Source organism: Lytechinus variegatus, chromosome 19 (assembly GCF_018143015.1).
Source record: "Lytechinus variegatus isolate NC3 chromosome 19, Lvar_3.0, whole genome shotgun sequence".
NCBI lineage: Eukaryota > Metazoa > Echinodermata > Echinoidea > Temnopleuroida > Toxopneustidae > Lytechinus > Lytechinus variegatus.
In genome coordinates this window covers 17,983,569-18,002,347 of record NC_054758.1, presented here as the reverse complement: position 1 = coordinate 18,002,347, position 18,779 = coordinate 17,983,569, and the positions used below count along the sequence as shown (strand labels likewise).

Sequence of the window (18,779 nt, the reverse complement as noted above, 5' to 3'; positions counted from 1 at the left end):
AGTATTATGACTGGCGAACCCTATCTACTATTATGAATAGCGACCCTCATCTACCATTATGACTGGCGAACCCCTTCTACTATTATGACTGGCGACCCTCATCTATCATTATGACTGGCGAACCCCTTCTACTATTATGAATAGCGACCCTCATCCACTATTATGACTGGCGAACCTCATCTATTATTATGACTAGCGACCCTCATCCAGTATTATGACTGGCGAACCCCATCTACTATTATGACTAGCGACCCTCATCCATTATTATGACTGGCGAACTCCTTCTACTATTATGACTGGCGACCCTCATCTATCATTATGACTGGCGAACCCCTGCTACTATTATGAATGGCGACCCCCATCCATTATTATGACTGGCGAACCCTTTCTTCTATTATGAATAGCGACCCTCATCCACTATTATGACTGGCGAACCCCTTCTTCTATTATGACTGGCGACCCTCATCCATTATTATGACTGGCGAACCCCTTCTACTATTATGACTGGCGACCCTCATCTATCATTATGACTGGCGAGCCCTTTCGCCTATTATGAATAGCGACCCTCATCTACCATTATGACTGGCGAACCCCTTCTACTATTATGACTGGCGACCCTCATCTATCATTATGACTGGCGAACCCCTGCTACTATTATGAATAGCGACCCTCATCCACTATTATGACTGGCGAACCTCATCTATTATTATGACTAGCGACCCTCATCCATTATTATGACTGGCGAACCCCTTCTACTATTATGACTGGCGACCCTCATCTATCATTATGACTGGCGAACCCTTTCTACTATTATGAATAGCGACCCTCATCTACCATTATGACTGGCGAACCCCTTCTACTATTATGACTGGCGACCCTCATCCATTATTATGACTGGCGAACCCTTTGTTCTATTATGAATAGCGACCTTCATCCACTATTATGACTGGCGAACCCCTTCTACCATTATGACTGGCGACCCTCATCCATTGTTATGACTGGCGACCCTCATCCATTATTATGACTGACGACCCTCATCCATTATTATGACTGGCGAACCCCTTCTACTATTATGACTGGCGACCCTCTTCCACTATTATGACTGGCGACCCTCATCCATTATTATGAATAGCGACCCTCATCCAGTATTATGACTGGCGAACCCCATCTACTATTATGACTAGCGACCCTCATCCATTATTATGACTGGCGAACCCCTTCTACTATTATGACTGGCGACCCTCATCTATCATTATGACTGGCGAACCCCTGCTACTATTATGAATGGCGACCCCCATCCATTATTATGACTGGCGAACCCTTTCTTCTATTATGAATAGCGACCCTCATCCACTATTATGACTGACGACCCTCATCCATTATTATGACTGGCGAACCCCTTCTACTATTATGACTGGCGACCCTCTTCCACTATTATGACTGGCGACCCTCATCCATTATTATGAATAGCGACCCTCATCCAGTATTATGACTGGCGAACCCCATATACTATTATGACTAGCGACCCTCATCCATTATTATGACTGGCGAACCCCTTCTACTATTATGACTGGCGACCCTCATCTATCATTATGACTGGCGAACCCCTGCTACTATTATGAATGGCGACCCCCATCCATTATTATGACTGGCGAACCCTTTCTTCTATTATGAATAGCGACCCTCATCCACTATTATGACTGGCGAACCCCTTCTTCTATTATGACTGGCGACCCTCATCCATTATTATGACTGGCGACCCTCATCCATTATTATGACTGGCGAACCCCTTCTACTATTATGACTGGCGACCCTCATCTATCATTATGACTGGCGAACCCTTTCTCCTATTATGAATAGCGACCCTCATCTACCATTATGACTGGCGAACCCCTTCTACTATTATGACTGGCGACCCTCATCTATCATTATGACTGGCGAACCCCTGCTACTATTATGAATAGCGACCCTCATCCACTATTATGACTGGCGAACCTCATCTATTATTATGACTAGCGACCCTCATCCATTATTATGACTGGCGAACCCCTGCTACTATTATGAATAGCGACCCTCATCTACCATTATGACTGGCAAACCCCTTCTACTATTATGACTGGCGACCCTTATCTATCATTATGACTGGCGAACCCTTTCTACTATTATGAATAGCGACCCTCATCTACCATTATGACTGGCGAACCCCTTCTACTATTATGACTGGCGACCCTCATCTATCATTATGACTGGCGAACCCCTGCTACTATTATGAATAGCGACCCTCATCTATCATTATGACTGGCGAACCCCTGCTACTATTATGAATAGCGACCCTCATCCACTATTATGACTGGCGAACCTCATCTATTATTATGACTAGCGACCCTCATCCATTATTATGACTGGCGAACCCCTTCTACTATTATGAATAGCGACCCTCATCCACTATTATGACTGGCGAACCTCATCTATTATTATGACTAGCGACCCTCATCCAGTATTATGACTGGCGAACCCCATCTACTATTATGACTAGCGACCCTCATCCATTATTATGACTGGCGAACTCCTTCTACTATTATGACTGGCGACCCTCATCTATCATTATGACTGGCGAACCCCTGCTACTATTATGAATGGCGACCCCCATCCATTATTATGACTGGCGAACCCTTTCTTCTATTATGAATAGCGACCCTCATCCACTATTATGACTGGCGAACCCCTTCTTCTATTATGACTGGCGACCCTCATCCATTATTATGACTGGCGACCCTCATCCATTATTATGACTGGCGAACCCCTTCTACTATTATGACTGGCGACCCTCATCTATCATTATGACTGGCGAACCCTTTCGCTTATTATGAATAGCGACCCTCATCTACCATTATGACTGGCGAACCCCTTCTACTATTATGACTGGCGACCCTCATCTATCATTATGACTGGCGAACCCCTGCTACTATTATGAATAGCGACCCTCATCCACTATTATGACTGGCGAACCTCATCTATTATTATGACTAGCGACCCTCATCCATTATTATGACTGGCGAACCCCTTCTACTATTATGAATAGCGACCCTCATCCACTATTATGACTGGCGAACCTCATCTATTATTATGACTAGCGACCCTCATCCATTATTATGACTGGCGAACCCCTTCTACTATTATGACTGGCGACCCTCATCTATCATTATGACTGGCGAACCCTTTCTACTATTATGAATAGCGACCCTCATCTACCATTATGACTGGCGAACCCCTTCTACTATTATGACTGGCGACCCTCATCTATCATTATGACTGGCGAACCCCTTCTCCTATTATGACTGGCGACCCTCATCCATTATTATGAATGGCGACCCTCATCCATTATTATGAATGGCGACCCTCATCCATTATTATGACTGGCGACCCTCATCCATTATTATGACTGGCGAACCCCTTCTACCATTATGACTGGCGACCCTCATCCCCTATTATGACTGGCGACCCTTATGATCAATGTAGCCTCTTCCTTTTTATGACTAGCGACCCTCATCTAGTATTATGAATTCCGACCCTCATTGTTGATTATGACTGGCGATCCTTATGATCAATTACCCTTATGGTCCATTATGAATAGCAACCCTTATCTTGCATTATGAAAATCGGACCTTATGACCCATGGTCCTTATGACCTTATGACTAGCGACCCCTTTTGCCTATTATGACTAGCGAGCTTTTGGGTATAGGATTTTACACGTTATGACTAGCGGTCCTTATGACCAGTTAGTATTATGACTTATGGTCCTTATGACTGACGGGCTTATCCCTTGACAATCAGACCTAGCTGAAAGGGATATTAAACCTTATGGAATACACGAAAATAATAGGTACCTGATAACTCAAATTTTGCGAGCGCGCAGCACGAGCAGAAAATATGTTAATATTCAGACCATAAAACTCTGAAATTTTTACAGAGCACTTAAAAAAAAACAATTTGTAACTAAAACACAAAATAATGAAAGTTCGATTTCTGAGGGGAAATATGTTTTTTATATTGACTTCCAAATTTAAACTCCATATTGAACAAGATAACAGGCAATGCTAGCGCGAAGCGTGAGCGAAAAAAATATACAGTGACATGAAAGATTCTTTTTTTCCAAGTCTTCCCCTCATCTTATTTTATTCACTCGTCTTCCTCCTCTTCCTTTTTCTCCTCTCTTTCCCTCCTTTTGTCCTTTTTATGTTAGCTCCGCCAATATAGGGGGGGCGAGCCCCCTGGATCCGCCTATGAAATAGCTTATTTTTTTATTACTTTTGATATATGGGATCCTTTTTATTTGGATTTTCAAATTTTAAGTATGATAAATATCTATTTCAAATCGGAATATTACACACACATAATTCATACGGCACAGTGAAATAAAAACCGCAATTCCCTCGTAAAAGTTTGTGAAAACTATCAATAGATTTAAGTTTTTTTCACAACTTAAATTCTTCGATTTAAATGCGTTTACCCATTGAATGTATAGTTAAATGTCCTTGGCCTACTATAAATAAACTTGGAACTTGAAATGAGAGGAAAAAATGAAAGAATAAAAAGAAAAACCTTCAAAGCTACCTTTCAGTTCTTCGGTTTCTTTCCTTCCTCTCTTCGCTTTTTTTCCTTTTCTCCTCTCTTTTTTTCCTTTTTTTCTAAAGGCGTTTTTTTGTAGGGGGAGGGGCAACTACCCCCATCCCTTGACTTCACGCCTGTTGTGCATTGGCGTGGCAAGAAGTGTTTCTTTTATTTTGATCTGAATTTGCGAGCACACTGACGTCACATCCGTTTGATGACCCTGCGGGGAGTCGGAGGCTTTTCAGATTAAGGTAACGTATTGTCGTCTCTTTACCCTGAAATGCATGTATTTTATCTTAACTGTGTGAGTATAAATGCATTGTCTGGTTTTTAAGGTAATCATTCTTTGATTTTATGGAAATTTACTGTAATATTGATCTGGTGTAAGATGTTTATTTAATGACCCATGGGCAGTTTGGATTGTGTAGTCCCAAATACAGGAATTGACGTCTTTTATTACCAGATGAGGTAGCGCTCGTCTTTTTATTTTTGAAGGGCCGTTTGGTTGACTGCACGTCAAAAGTTTATCTTCTGTAAGTTCTGATTTGAAGCTTGTCCAAAGTCATTTTAATGTGCCCCTGTTTGCTAGAAATTTGTATTGGTTGTCTGAGGCTGTTCAAAATAGAATTAAATTTCATTTTGAAATTTGTATGTCACTCAGTCACACTTCTGAAGTTCTGTCTGACCACTCATTCAATGAACAAGGTTATAATATAACCTTGTTCTCAGTTATATCTCCATGTGTGACAAAATAAGGGTGGCAATGTTTGGCTTATTTTCTCTTTTTCTTTGGGGCAAATGCTTGATTTTTTTACACTGACAGTTTCCATTAGACCTGTTAATTCATAATGCTTGGCTCTTATTTAAATTTGATTCTTTATATCATTTTTTCTTAATTAAAAATAGAGATCAAAAAATGAAAATTTTCTTGCCATATTACTTTCCACCAATAGAGGGCGTACACAAAAATATGCCCAAAATTCAAGTTTTTGAGCGCTCTGGTGTATACAAAAATTATTCCCACATTGCTAAGGATAAATAAATTAAAACTGTATGAAAATTAGTAATTTTGGTCACAAGAGTGATATTTTAATGACTTTTTAGAGTGTGTGCTCTATACAGCACTGGCATACCATAGTCCTACCTGTAGATTCTCCACAGGCCAGATGGTAGCAGTGAACAAGTGTGTCTGACTCTGTCTCTGACATGTCTGAGTCTGATTGATTGACTTTTAATATCTGTGCTTGATTCACAAGGGCACTCACCCAAGCATAGCCTGGAGGCGTCTGGGGAGTGAAAGTCATATACTGTACGTATAGTCACTCCCCACTGACGCCTGGGAGCCTTACCTGTATTCCCCCATGTACGGGTACAAAACCAGAAACTTTCGCCCCCGAGAATTCTACTTTCCCTCTAAAAGATACTAGGCCTAGCCCTAAAACATGTACATGGGGTCCAACTTCATTTCCAACATTTCTGCAATATTGATTTCATTTTTAAAGAAGAATTCATTAAAAAACGAGAGATTTGTTATGAAAAGTGGTTTGCATGCTTTCTTAATTCTGCAGTGGAAATTACGACAATCGAAATGCAAATTTTTCCTATCGAACAGTCTCGATTCAAGTCATCGGCGTATAATAGGAAATTGTATAAAAAATCAACAGGTTGCATCTCATTTATATACTTATAGGTAAAGTTACTTGTTACTTGTCGCAATAATCCCAAAACGCAGCTCCTTGGAAGCTATACTGGGATGTCAATAATGTCATGTGCCAATGGAGGTGACAAGGTGCAGGATTTGGGTTGGCTCACATATATACAATAAAAATGAGCATGCAGGGGTGCGAGTAAAAACATGCATTGGTCCATTTATAGCATGTGGGACCCAACAGGAGGCTGCATCATGCTGATGATAGGTAGTGCAGCCTCTCTGAACGTAGTTGGGTTTCCATGGAGAATGACATGTCCTGGTAAAGTACGCCATCTTTTGACAAGATGATGATGAAAGTCGATTGAACGAGCAAGAAAATAATACTGAGCGCCTAGAATGCAGCTAGCAGTACCAGCCGCAGAACTATAAACAAACCGAATAATATCACACGCCCTCTTTAGGCAAAAATTGATATCAACGCTGATCAAGAGGCATCTACGTGAAGATCAAGAAAAAATCCTTTTTTTGTTAAAATAAAACAGCAAAGAGAAGTCAACAAACGGTCCATATGGTTCGGTGTCATAGCACAATTAAAAATCTTAGCTATAATGTAATGATACGTTATTTGAGCAAAAAGTGTATAAAAGATTTGCCTCTGTCGCGTGCACCAGGTGCATATGATATTCCTTCGCATGCGAGATGAATTGAACCCATTGTTGACTCGGGTTCATTACCATCCTGCCTGTAGGGAATCTGCAGGTAGGACTATGGTATACCAGTGCTTAGATGGGAATAACCATCGTTTCTGGAGATTTATTTAACAATTTCTGACATTTTACTGTAATCCCCATTCACCGAAGGTAGTGTGTTAGTGTGAGCCTGCATGTGTAATCAGGTCAGCAATTCGGGCGACTGGGTTTTGTCCAGATTTTTTTATTTTTTATTCTAAATGACATATCTTGAACGAGGGCCCACTATTTTCGTTAGACTCTAATCTTTCTTTTGATACTAAATTTATATAAGTTCTAAGAAAATATACATTACATAATTTATTCCTTTTTTTTTTCTGCAGGAGAGGAAAAAATGGCAGCCGTGTGTTGCTGCCCTCTATGTTCAACGACTTGTGCTTTTATCAAGGCTTTCCGATTAAATTTTCGATATCCTGGCTAATCAATGCGAGCGACAAGTTCAAAACGCTAGCCAATGCTGTACACAGCACACAATTTAAAAAAAACATTAAAATAACACTTTTTTTTACCCAAAATACTAATTTCCATACAGTTGCAATATCCTTTTCATTAGTAACTTGGGACTAATTTTTGTATTCACCAGAGCGCTCAAACACTTGAATTTTGGGCCTATTTTTGTTTATGCCCTCTATTGGTGGAAAGTGATATGGCAAGACAATTGTCATTTTTCAATCTCTATTTTTAATTTAGAAAAACTAATTTCAAAAAAGAATTAAATTTACTTAAGAGCCAAGTTATCTGATGAATAGCTGTAATGGAAAGTGACAGTGTCAAAAAATCAAGCATTTGTCGCAAAGAAAAAGAGAAAATAAGCCAAATATTGTCAACCTTATTTCACCACACAGGGATAGAAACAGAGAACAAGGTTATATCATAACCTTGTTCATGTAATGGGTGCACTCGATTATGACTATGGGGTCAAAGTCCACTAGCGTACCTAGGGGGGGGCAGTCTGCTCCCCTGACGAGTCACAACCCATGCAAAGGACTTATTCCTGCCCCCCTAACGAGCATGAAACACCTTTCCCTTCCCCCCCCCCCCCCGACGAGCTTGAATAACTTAACTCATTGAGTGCTTCGTGCACGCTACGTATCCTACTATAACATGCCACACTCGTGCTCGCACGCCTACTATTGATTGCTTTGTGCTTGCATTGTTTCCTACCCTCGCCTGCTTCGTGCATGACTGCGCACATTCGGAATTACAATCATTGTTACGCCGTTTTGCATTGTATTGCGCATCGCATGCACGCCGTAATTAGCACTGTTGTGTGCAGTGCGAACTCTGCTTTCTGACAGATCAACTTACGCGGTTTACATTCGACTTTTTTGAGTATTTCTACATTTTTTACAAGATATGGCTCCGCCTCTGAGAGGGAAGAGACCTAGGTTTTTTTATCCATACAAAACACTCCACAAAATGGAACTTCTTGATACAACTCATATTTTAGCGGTAAAGATAATAACCAATCAATATAATGAGGACACCATTATAAGGGGTATGAAATTTCCCACAACTTTACTACAACAATATTTTGTGGATAAACCAATCATTAGAGAGTTACATGTACAAGCAATTGTAATCATGACTATTGAAAGGAGTGAATACGACTCACGATCCCAAAATCAATCATTAGCATCGGATTAGCACTGTGGCGTTGGGTTAGTAGTGTGCGTGGCATGTTAAGAGTTAATAGAGTTCCAGTCATTAACCTGAAGATGTTTTGTCTCACACTCAGTCTACGTCTACTCATTTTCAAAAATAGCTTGTAAGGGTGGCCATGCCACGCGTTGATTGAGTAGTAGCTGATGTGAAAAATAGGTCTCTATTCACATCATCAATGCTATGGATTATCTTATAGACTTGTGTCATGTCACCTCTTCGTAGTCTGTACTTGATGGAGGGTAATTTCATGCAGTCTTCTACCGTAGTCCATTTTTTCAGGGCTGGTACTAGCTTGGTCGCTCGTCACTGGACTTTCTCAATAGCCTTCAAGTCAGAAGCATATCTTGGGTACCATATTCCATTTGCATCTATTCAAGAATTGGTCTCGCAAGTGACTTGCACAACCTTTTGATGTTTTCTTTGTCTCTATGCAAGAAGGTGCGTTGAATCATAGCGAGCACACGATTAGCTTTCAAGACTGCGCTGGCTACTTGGGAGTGGAATTTCAGTTGAGAGTCCATAATGACTCCCAGGTCTCTTTTCTCTGAAACTTCCTCCAACAAATCTCCATCTAGATTATACTGATGATGGGTACTCTGTTGACCTATATGTAAATGGAGGGATCTGCACTTTGTTGTATTAAACTGAAGCTGCCACTTCTTGGGCTACTCAGTTGTTTATCTTTATATCAGCAGCAGCTGTACCCGCATCATCATCACTCATAGAGAGCAAAGTTGGCTAACGTCTGCCTGTCGAACCAAAGCAAAATTCGTAGGTTCGAGTCCACCTCTGGCAGATGACTGAAGCTAGTGAAATATGGAACAAAATCTCTCCCCTGTTCCATATATGCAGGCTATGTTACGGAGAAAAACACCCTGTCCCTGGGATAGGATGTTAAATGGAGGCCCCATGTAAAGTAGAGTCACCACCTTTGCATGTTAAGAACCCACTGCACTATTCGTATAAGAGTAGGGGGAAACCCTGGTGTAGTGGTCCATCTGCAATCCCCCAATCAGTTATATCGGGAGGAGAGACCTGCGGGTCATAGTGATTCAGCTCGCTTTTCGCCTCCCAGGCACAGGTGTCGCCAAACAAATAGTAAAGGTAGTCAATATCAACATCATCTGGTCATCGTCATAATCAGCACTATCATGTTTGCACGAGCATGATGTTGCTTATTTTACGAAACCTCAATAGCAACTGCTTTCTGAAGGCAAGATCTTTAGCACACCTGTAATCAAAAGGTTATGCATGCAAAATAAAGCAATATTTGCTAAGGCTTGATCTTTTGCTATGCTAACAATTGCTTGTGCTTGAAGCAATTGCTTCTGTCTCCAAGGCCTGTGTGTAGGCTGGGCTTTTTGGGCTGTTCTGTGGCCGGGGGGAGGGAATCAAACCCCCCCCCCCCTGAGGTCTCGGCCGCCGATTGCGCGAGCACTGCAAAAATTTGCACGCTGGTAGTATGCGACGTAATCTACAAGGCTGTATGGTAAAATTTTCCCAAATAATAAGATACATGAATTATGCTAATTTATGCATAAATCATACTTTTTGCTCTAATTCACTAAATAAAGCTCCTAGAATGCTCATTTTTGGTAAAAAGTATTCTTCGTAGCATTTTTAGCAATCAAAATTGAAAAAAACTTCGTTTTGGACATCAATTTCTTCATGAATAACATGAGAAAACTCAATTTGCATTGACTTTGTACACAAAATCACGTTTTGGAACAATTTTTGGTCTGACATGCACTTACAAAATGTTGCGTAGTTTCAAAAGCGCGCACTCGGGTGTCGTGAATTTTGTCTAAAAGATGCGCGAGATTGAAAAGTATAAACTGTAGGGGTGCCGCGGCCAAAAAAATTTGTGCGGCGGAATGATCGCAGAAAATGTTGAGGGGGGTTGAATCACCACCCTGGCCATTTTAGGGTTAAATATAGTGTCATTGAAGTGATATGGAAATTACAGATTTCTATAACTCCTAAATCATATATTCCCTATTCTTTTCTGTATGCAGTTGGCTATCTAAACCCAGAACATAGTTGTTGGATGGTGTTATGCAATGCCTTTGCCTCCAAGGCCTGTGTTAGCTTCTGAAGTGTGATGGCCCAAGCTGAACAAGAGCTTGCTGTTGAAATCAAGCAGGAACCCGCCTGGCAAGGTAAAAGAAAAAAGTTTGTTTCATCCCTTAACCCCTTGCACTCTGGAACGAGGTGATCCCTGTATATAGGTAGGGTTCTACATGTATATAAGCACTTGCCCAATTGCCCGGGGCAAGTAACAGTTAGAGTCGGGCAAGTGTTTTGAAGTAAAGACCAAATGTACTTGCCCGAATTGGGCAAGCGAAATTCTCACCGTAGAATGACCCAAACCAGGGTCGATATAGACCCTAATTTTGGTCATGGCAGGCAAGATAAAATCACTTTTGATAAAGAAATGCAATAACAAGGTATATCAGCTCATGTCAAAAGAGAGAAAAAAATGTCAATGGTTTATAAAACCGCAAAACCTTCTTTTCAAGAGGTAAAACTTTTTTTTTCAAGGATTTTTTTCGGGCAAGTGAAATAGATTTTGGGCAAGTATATTCCAACTATTTAAAAATTTACTTGCCTGACTGGGCAAGTGCTTCTAAAAAGTTATGTAGCACCCTGAAAGGTAAAGAAATGACATAATTTAGCAGTCAATGGCTTGGGTCTTGTTTATGTTTAAAGCTCAGCAAAAATCTTAAAATTTTGTGTATGTTGTGGGGCAAGGCAGTGGGATATGAGTTGTCAAACAACTGTGGGAGTTGCAAGCAACATTTTAGTCTCACCTGCATAGTGTAGCAAAACTTTAAGTCCTGCTTTTCTAACGGCGCCGACGGCGTCAACATTGAAATCTTAACCGAAGGTTAAGTTTTTTCAATATCACCATAACTTAGAAAGTATATGGACCTACAGTATTACAGGAAGCTTGGACACAAGGGTAACCAAGTATCACTGAAAATCTTGCCTTGGTTTCTGATGACATTGCCAAGGTCAAAGGTCATTTAGGGTCAATGAAGTTATACCATGTTGAGGGAATAAATTATAAAATATTAATCAAGGTTAAGCTTTTGAAATGTCATCATTACTTGGTATATATGGATATAGTTCATGAAATGTGGACATAAGAGTAATTAAAGGACAAGTCCACCCCAACAAAAACTTGATTTGAATAAAAAGAGAAAAATTCAACGAGCATAACACTGAAAATTTCATCAAAATCGGATGTAAAAAAAGAAAAAAATTTATTGTTTGAAATATGAAATATTTTGATTTTCTCGTCATTGTCATGTAAAATGAAGTTTCATTCCTCCATGAACACGTGGAATTCCATTATTTCAACATCTTGTGCTTCAGGCAAGGAGGTCCTAATCGTCTAATTCGTAAAAACTGAAATAAGTCAAACAATAAAAAACTAAAGAAATAGTGAGTGAGTGACATCATCAACTCTCTCATTTGGATGTAACTGGCTCGTTCATATAACTATTTTGTTAAAAATAAGCGAAACTTTGAAATGTCATAACTTTCTTATTTTACATCCGATTTTGATGAAATCTTCAGCATTGTGCTTGTCTGATTTTTCTCTATTGATTCAAATCAACATTTTTTTGTAGGTGGACTTGACCTTGAAGTATCACTGGACCTTCTGTCTCAAGAGGAGGAGGGGAAAAAAGAGAAAGTGAAGAATAAAGATGCCTAAGAAGAATCATTGGGGATTGGTCTTTTATAAGTTCAGACATTAATTTAGAATTAACAATATTTAAAGTAAAGGGAGAGATATATCCAATTTGGAGCGGCAAATGAGAAGTGTTTGTGATAATGATTTTGAAAGTGATAATGGTGATGCTGATGTGTACCAATGGTGATGATGATGATGATGATGATGATGATGATGATGATGACAATGATTATGATAATTACTTTGATGGTCACTCTTCTAATTCTCTCTCTCTCGCTCTCCTCCCCTCCCCATACATGTATCTCTTACTTATTGAATACATCAGAATACGGATCCAATCAAGGAAGATTGGATGGGAGATCTCCAAAGTCACCTGATTCTCAAGGTGAGTGGTTGTCTATCATGTGATCAGTTACATGACATGATATTCAGTAGCATGTGTTTGGTTAATGTAGAGTACACACGTAAGTTTGCTGTCTTTTTTTTTTAATTTAAGCTCATTGAAGTGCTTTTGGGGAAAATCGTCACATAATGAGCTTTCACTGCGGCTTGTTCTTGACAGCCAGATAGCTTGCCAGAGACTTGTCAGATATAGCAACTAGAAATGTATATGTATGGAACATGTGTTTTAATCGTGGTAGTACTTTACTGTCATTGATTACAGGTTAATAAATACCGTGATGACAGAGCCCAAGAAAAAAACAAAGAAATGTAAAGGAATGGTCCGGGCTGAAAATATTTATATTTAAATAAATAGAGTAAAATTCACAGAGCAAAATGCTAAAATTTTCATCAAAATCAGATATCAAATAACAAAGTTAATGAATTTTAAAGTTTATCAATATTTTGTAGAAACAGTTATATGCAGGTCATGAATATTCATTAGGTGGGCTGATGATGTCACATCCCCACTTTCCTTTTTCTTATGCCATTACATGAAATCATAAATGTTTCATTTCTTTCATACATGTGTAAATGATGTGTCTCCATTATGACGAAATAAGTTGCGGCAATATATAAGTATTAAGTAATGCACTTAAATTCAATTTTTTAGCTCTTGGTAAACCTAATTTCATATTATAAAATACAAAAGAACAAGTGGGGATATGACATCATCAGCCCACCTAATGAATATTCATAAAGACATGCCTAGAACTGTTTCACCAGAATAATGCAAATCTAAATTAAAATTCAATAACTTTGTTATTTGTTATCCGATTTTGATCAAATTTTCAGTATTTTGATCTGTGATGAATGTTAGTCTATTTATCGAGTTTTGAAGAATTCCTGCCTCGACCATCCCTTTAAATAAATGAGTTAATAGATCTATTTGCCAGTAGTTTAATAAATATATGTCACAAAAGTTTGTAAAACATGATTATGTCCATACTTAAAAATCAAGTAGCAAATAAAGTTAAACTTGAAATCAAGAATTTATTGTTGTCAGCAACACAAAATGTTCTATTGATAATATATTAAGAATTGAATTTATGATAAATTCATGATGAACATCTTGCCGTACTTAGTTTTTACATGTTTTTCATGCACTGGATTGATATACATGTAACGAAATGGGATTAAATGAAGAGTTTGCCCAGTGATCTTTTTCCTGGCAATAGTGTGAGATATGTACATAAACTCCATTCATGTACATGTGTGGTGGCGCTTATACTGCAATACCAGTCCTTGTTCAATTTGCAAATGCTATTGCATGAAAGCTGAACCAGAACATTTATCTTATCCAACATGTTGATTGCTACTGGCTAAACTACATGTAGCCTATTGCCTGTATACTTGTACAGTCAAAACTGTTAGTGATCACTCACTACATGTCTCTTGGAAAAGAACAACCTGTCTTTGGTGTCCATCAAAATTGTCTGCCATTTCTAAAAAATATTGTTGAAAGAATTTGTAAAGTTCACCTGTCTACAATGGGCACGTTCTCTATTTCCTCTGGGTAGCCTTAAAATCGACAGATTTGTCTGTATCTGGCAGCGCAAACGGTATTCCTGAAATGAAAAAAAAGTGAACACTGACCGTGTTATTCACGTCATACAGGCACGGAAAACATAGAGATGGGAGACCTCGATAACGAATCAGCAACTGTCGAAGATCTCGGTGAGGAATGGTGCGAGGACGAAGGCAGTAATCTTTGTGACCCGCTCGCTCATATGACCTCCGACGTCCTGAGGTCGCCTGAATCATCGGACGGAGGAGATGTAGGGAACTACGGCTCAAAGAGAAGTAAGCACATTCGTTCAATATTAAAACCGGTCAAAACTAGGTTAAACTGGTTCCAATTGGTATTTTAATGAATATCATAATGGACGGATCTACGGATCAAAGAAAAGTAAAGAAAATTTCGCTCCTAAAAAAAAAAATATTTTCCATAATTCCTTGAAATTATTTTGATTTAGTTGAAAACTATCAGAAAAATGAAGAATATTCCTCTCTTTCCCGACTCTGATTTGAATTTAAACTCGGTAAATATTGTAGTCCCATATGTAGATTTTTGTGGTAGCACCATGGATGTCTACATGTGGGACTACAATATTGACCAAGGTAAGTTCAAATCAGAGTCAGGAAAGAGGTGAATATTCTTCATTTTTCTGATATTTTTCAACTAAATCAAAATTATTTCAAGGAATTATGGAAGATAAATGGCCATTTCATTGATTTAAAGATGTAAAATGTGAAATTTTAGCAATTTTTTTTTTTAGCAGGAGTGCGATATTTTGTAAACGTATTGACCCAGGCCTAGTTTCACCACAGATTAATTAATAGCTCCACTTCTATTGCATATACAATGTTAAGAAAAATCTACAATTTATTATACGTGTGTTGTATTGAATTGATTTGAGCTCCTCAAAAAAATAAGGAGAGCAATTTATTGAGCTCCACAAAATTATAAACGTGAAAAACTGGAAGTATGATACCATGAGAGGGTTAGCACATACTTTCAATATTAAAACCAGTCTAAACTAGGTTATACTGGTTCCAGTTGGTGTCTTGATAAATATCCTAACCAGTTGAAACTGGTCTTAGTTTGTATAAATATCCTTATGGTGGAAACTCCGGTGCAAGGAATAGTAAACGCATACTTTCTCGATTGAAACCAGTCGAAACTGGGTTAAACTGTTCCAACTGGGAGCTTATTAAGTAGCCTAACAGAAGGAACTATGGCACATAGATGATTAAGCTCATACAGGTACCTTCAATATCAAGCACATAAGTATTGCTCTTACCTATGTTAGAAAATAAGGACACGCACAACCTTCTCATTGAACAGTGGACACACAGCTCACTGATGACATTGTCAGTACGTAGACCGCAACAACAGTCCCATGTTACCTGCTTATGAATGTTAAGGGGTACACTTTCAAAAATCCTCAAATCACAACCGTATGTTCGATGTCCTCAGTTACATAGTAAAATTTCATAATTCTTGGTGTATGAGATTCCTACTGACACTGAAGTCCTCGGGTATGTAATGAAAGTTTTTCTGAAAAAAAACTTCCATGATTTTCACCATAAACACGTGTGCGTTTGTTTGTGTGTGTGTATTCACACGTAATTTATGGTGGGTATTGTATTGATCTTGAACAACAGGGGCCCGTTGCAGAAAGAGTTGCGTTTAAACGCAAGTCAAAAAATCAATCGCAAGTCCCAAATGCGCGCTGTTGATTGGTTGAAAATCAAGTTGCGCATGATTTTTAGAGTTGCGATTGATTGCAACTCTTTCTGCAACGGGCCCCAGATATACTTTGTATATGGTGATCCAGCTCTTGTGCAATTTGGATACAGGCTACGTAGAAATGTGATGAGAAAAATGGGTAGCATGTCTAGGAGATTGCACGGTGTAGTGAAAAATATATGTGTGTTAAGAACACTCAAGGGAGACAACAGAGGTGTTCTTTGTGGGCAGGTTCAGGTAATACCGAAAAAGCCTGTATATAAAGATATATAAGTAAAGTTTTTGTGGTTTACACGATTGTGCATAGGGTGCATTATAAAAAAAGAATTATGTGAAAGTGAGAAATATTAAGTGTCCGACTCCAGAAATTATAACCCCTTCATGGAATGATTTTAAAGGTAAATTCCGTTTTGGTATAAACAATCTCAAAATGAATTTTTACAGAATCAAATATAATGACCACCCAATAGTCTGTTTATATGAATAGAAAGGATTCTGGAAGAAATTGTGTAATTGCTGAGAAATAAGCAAAATATGCCCTGATTCAGTCACTTCAGTCTGGTCTTTATTCCAGCAATAATAATACACTGTCCCACGTGTGCCTATCTGTGTTGGTGATCTTCAGTGTGAACATTTTTCAGCGTAGATTTCAAGATTTCACAAAGTTCAGTTTATGTAACTGTACCAGATCTAGATCCTCGATGATATACTGACAATTATGCCTGGTTTTACAAACTTTCTCATGAAATCAGTGTTTACCACAACTACTGGAATTTCTCTTTTAACTCTTTGTCCACCACTGACACATCACTCCTGTGCCACATTGATGTCCAGGTACAGTCTTTAGAGGGGGTTTGCAAATATGTTAATTTCAGCTCACAATAGCTTTTGATTGGTTAATTGTGAAGAAAAGCTTTGTGTGTACACAGTACAAAGGGATACACACATCACTATTGTGTATGTGTGTATGAACAGTAAACTTAATACACTCTGTGTATTGTGAATAGAATGTGACTTGAGTCGAACTTGGTAGCCCCCTGTATGTGACTTAAGTCAAACAAAGCGGGCAGAGAGTTCATTTGTACAGTAGTTTGTGGAAGAGCATTCATGAAATATTTTGTCAGTGATTTTTAACGAATATTACCGATTTACCGCTCTTCATAATCGCTGCATAATCTGGCCATGTGAGTAAAACTCAACCTATCCAAATGTTAGTGAACATGATTGCATTCATGGCAGTCATGTTTGTAGATATATTCCATTTCAAAATCTAATTTTTTTGCTGAACATGTTTTCACAAGTCACAAGTGTATGAATGGGAATGAATACAAGCACACTACACACCCGTGTTTTCAACTATAGCATTCTATATATCTGCATTTGCAATCATGATCGTGTATTCAACTGTACATTCTTGAAGCGCATTCTCAATTATTATTATACATATCTGTAGCAATGTTGACTTGAACGCACTTGTGTATTCAACCACACATTCTTCGAACTATGATTGTATGGTCTTGAATTGCTTTCAAGATGAATGCAAATTGCAGTTCATTTGAGTGCAATATCAGACTCATACAGTGCTATATTTTACCAAGGTAAATTATGTATACTTGTAGGAATGTTTACTTGAATGCAATCATGCATTCAACTAAACATTTTCCGTGATTGTAGGGGCAGGGATTACATTCAAACTTTTGTTTGAATGCATTCTCAGACTCGTACAGTGCTCGATTTTACCATGTTGTCTTTCTGCATTTCTATTCTGCTATCAATCATATTAGTGTAATACTTTCTCCTGTCGGTTACTAATAATTTTAACCAATCAGTGAAAGATATCATGATCAGATGAGTTCAGTACGAGAAACTCTTGTTACCTATTAAAGATATCCTACTTTGCATTGCTTCTGTTTGTTCCCTCCACTTTAATATCAAAACGTCATCATTTGGCAAGGATTTGAAATCCCCTTCGTCATATGTTGAAGCGGAACAGTTAACACCATTTGGTCAATTACAGCTGCAAGTGTATTATCATTTACTTGTACAAGTAATAGAATGTCGACTCCAGGACCAACATCTCTTTTATCACGTGCGCACATCCTACAAAGACTTAAGCAGGAGCGTCCACGTGGGGAAATCCATCAGAAATTTCTCGTCCGAAGAGCCTGAAGTGCTTTATTTTTCTCATCTGCTTCTAATTTCATCAAGTTGTATGTAAAGAAACTGTGACGCATTGCACTTGGAATTCATCAGAGTTTGTCTTTTGCCTGCTCTTCTCCTCAGGGACATTGCCAAAGAGAGGAGCCTCCGGAGGCCCGGTGACTAGAGGTCAGAAGAGACCGGCTCCAAGTAGGATGAATCCTCCCCGCGAAAGCCGCAGTCGAGCAAACATGGAAGAAGAGGAGGTGTTGTCGGACACTCCCCGACACGAAACGGACTCTCCAGCTTTGAAAAAGAAGCGCAAAGCCGCCCGCCTGTTTCTGTCCGACGAGCAGGAAGAAGAGTTGGTGGAGTGGCTCAAGTCCAACCCGGAACTGTTCAACAAGAGCCACCAAAGGTACAAAGACATTGACCTGAAGAACAGCCTTTGGGAGGAGAAGGCAAGCGAGCTGGGCATGCAGTCGGGAGACCATCTCCAAGTGTGGTACAAGTCGATGAGGACAAGGTTTGGCAAACTTAGGAAGATTATGTCTGTGAACAAGTCGAGA

The 18,779-nt window shown here is 39.0% G+C and overlaps 1 protein-coding gene across 4 annotated transcripts in view; it reads left to right on the top strand.

Annotated features, from left to right (window-relative positions):
• Positions 1 to 4,793: 4,793 nt before the first annotated feature.
• The window catches only part of LOC121406366 (zinc finger protein 7-like), a 41,494-nt gene continuing 27,508 nt past the window's right edge, over positions 4,794 to 18,779 (top strand). For 2 of the 4 annotated variants that reach the window (XM_041597403.1, XM_041597406.1), the window contains exons 1-4: positions 4,794 to 4,863; positions 10,693 to 10,836; positions 12,703 to 12,762; positions 14,436 to 14,621. In XM_041597403.1, the coding sequence (XP_041453337.1) occupies positions 10,779 to 10,836; positions 12,703 to 12,762; positions 14,436 to 14,621 (304 nt within the window). In that variant the 5' untranslated portion in view covers positions 4,794 to 4,863; positions 10,693 to 10,778. Of the gene's footprint in view, positions 4,948 to 10,692; positions 10,837 to 12,702; positions 12,763 to 14,435; positions 14,622 to 18,779 lie in introns of all 4 variants that reach the window. The other 2 variants (XM_041597405.1, XM_041597404.1) reach the window with 2 other exon arrangements.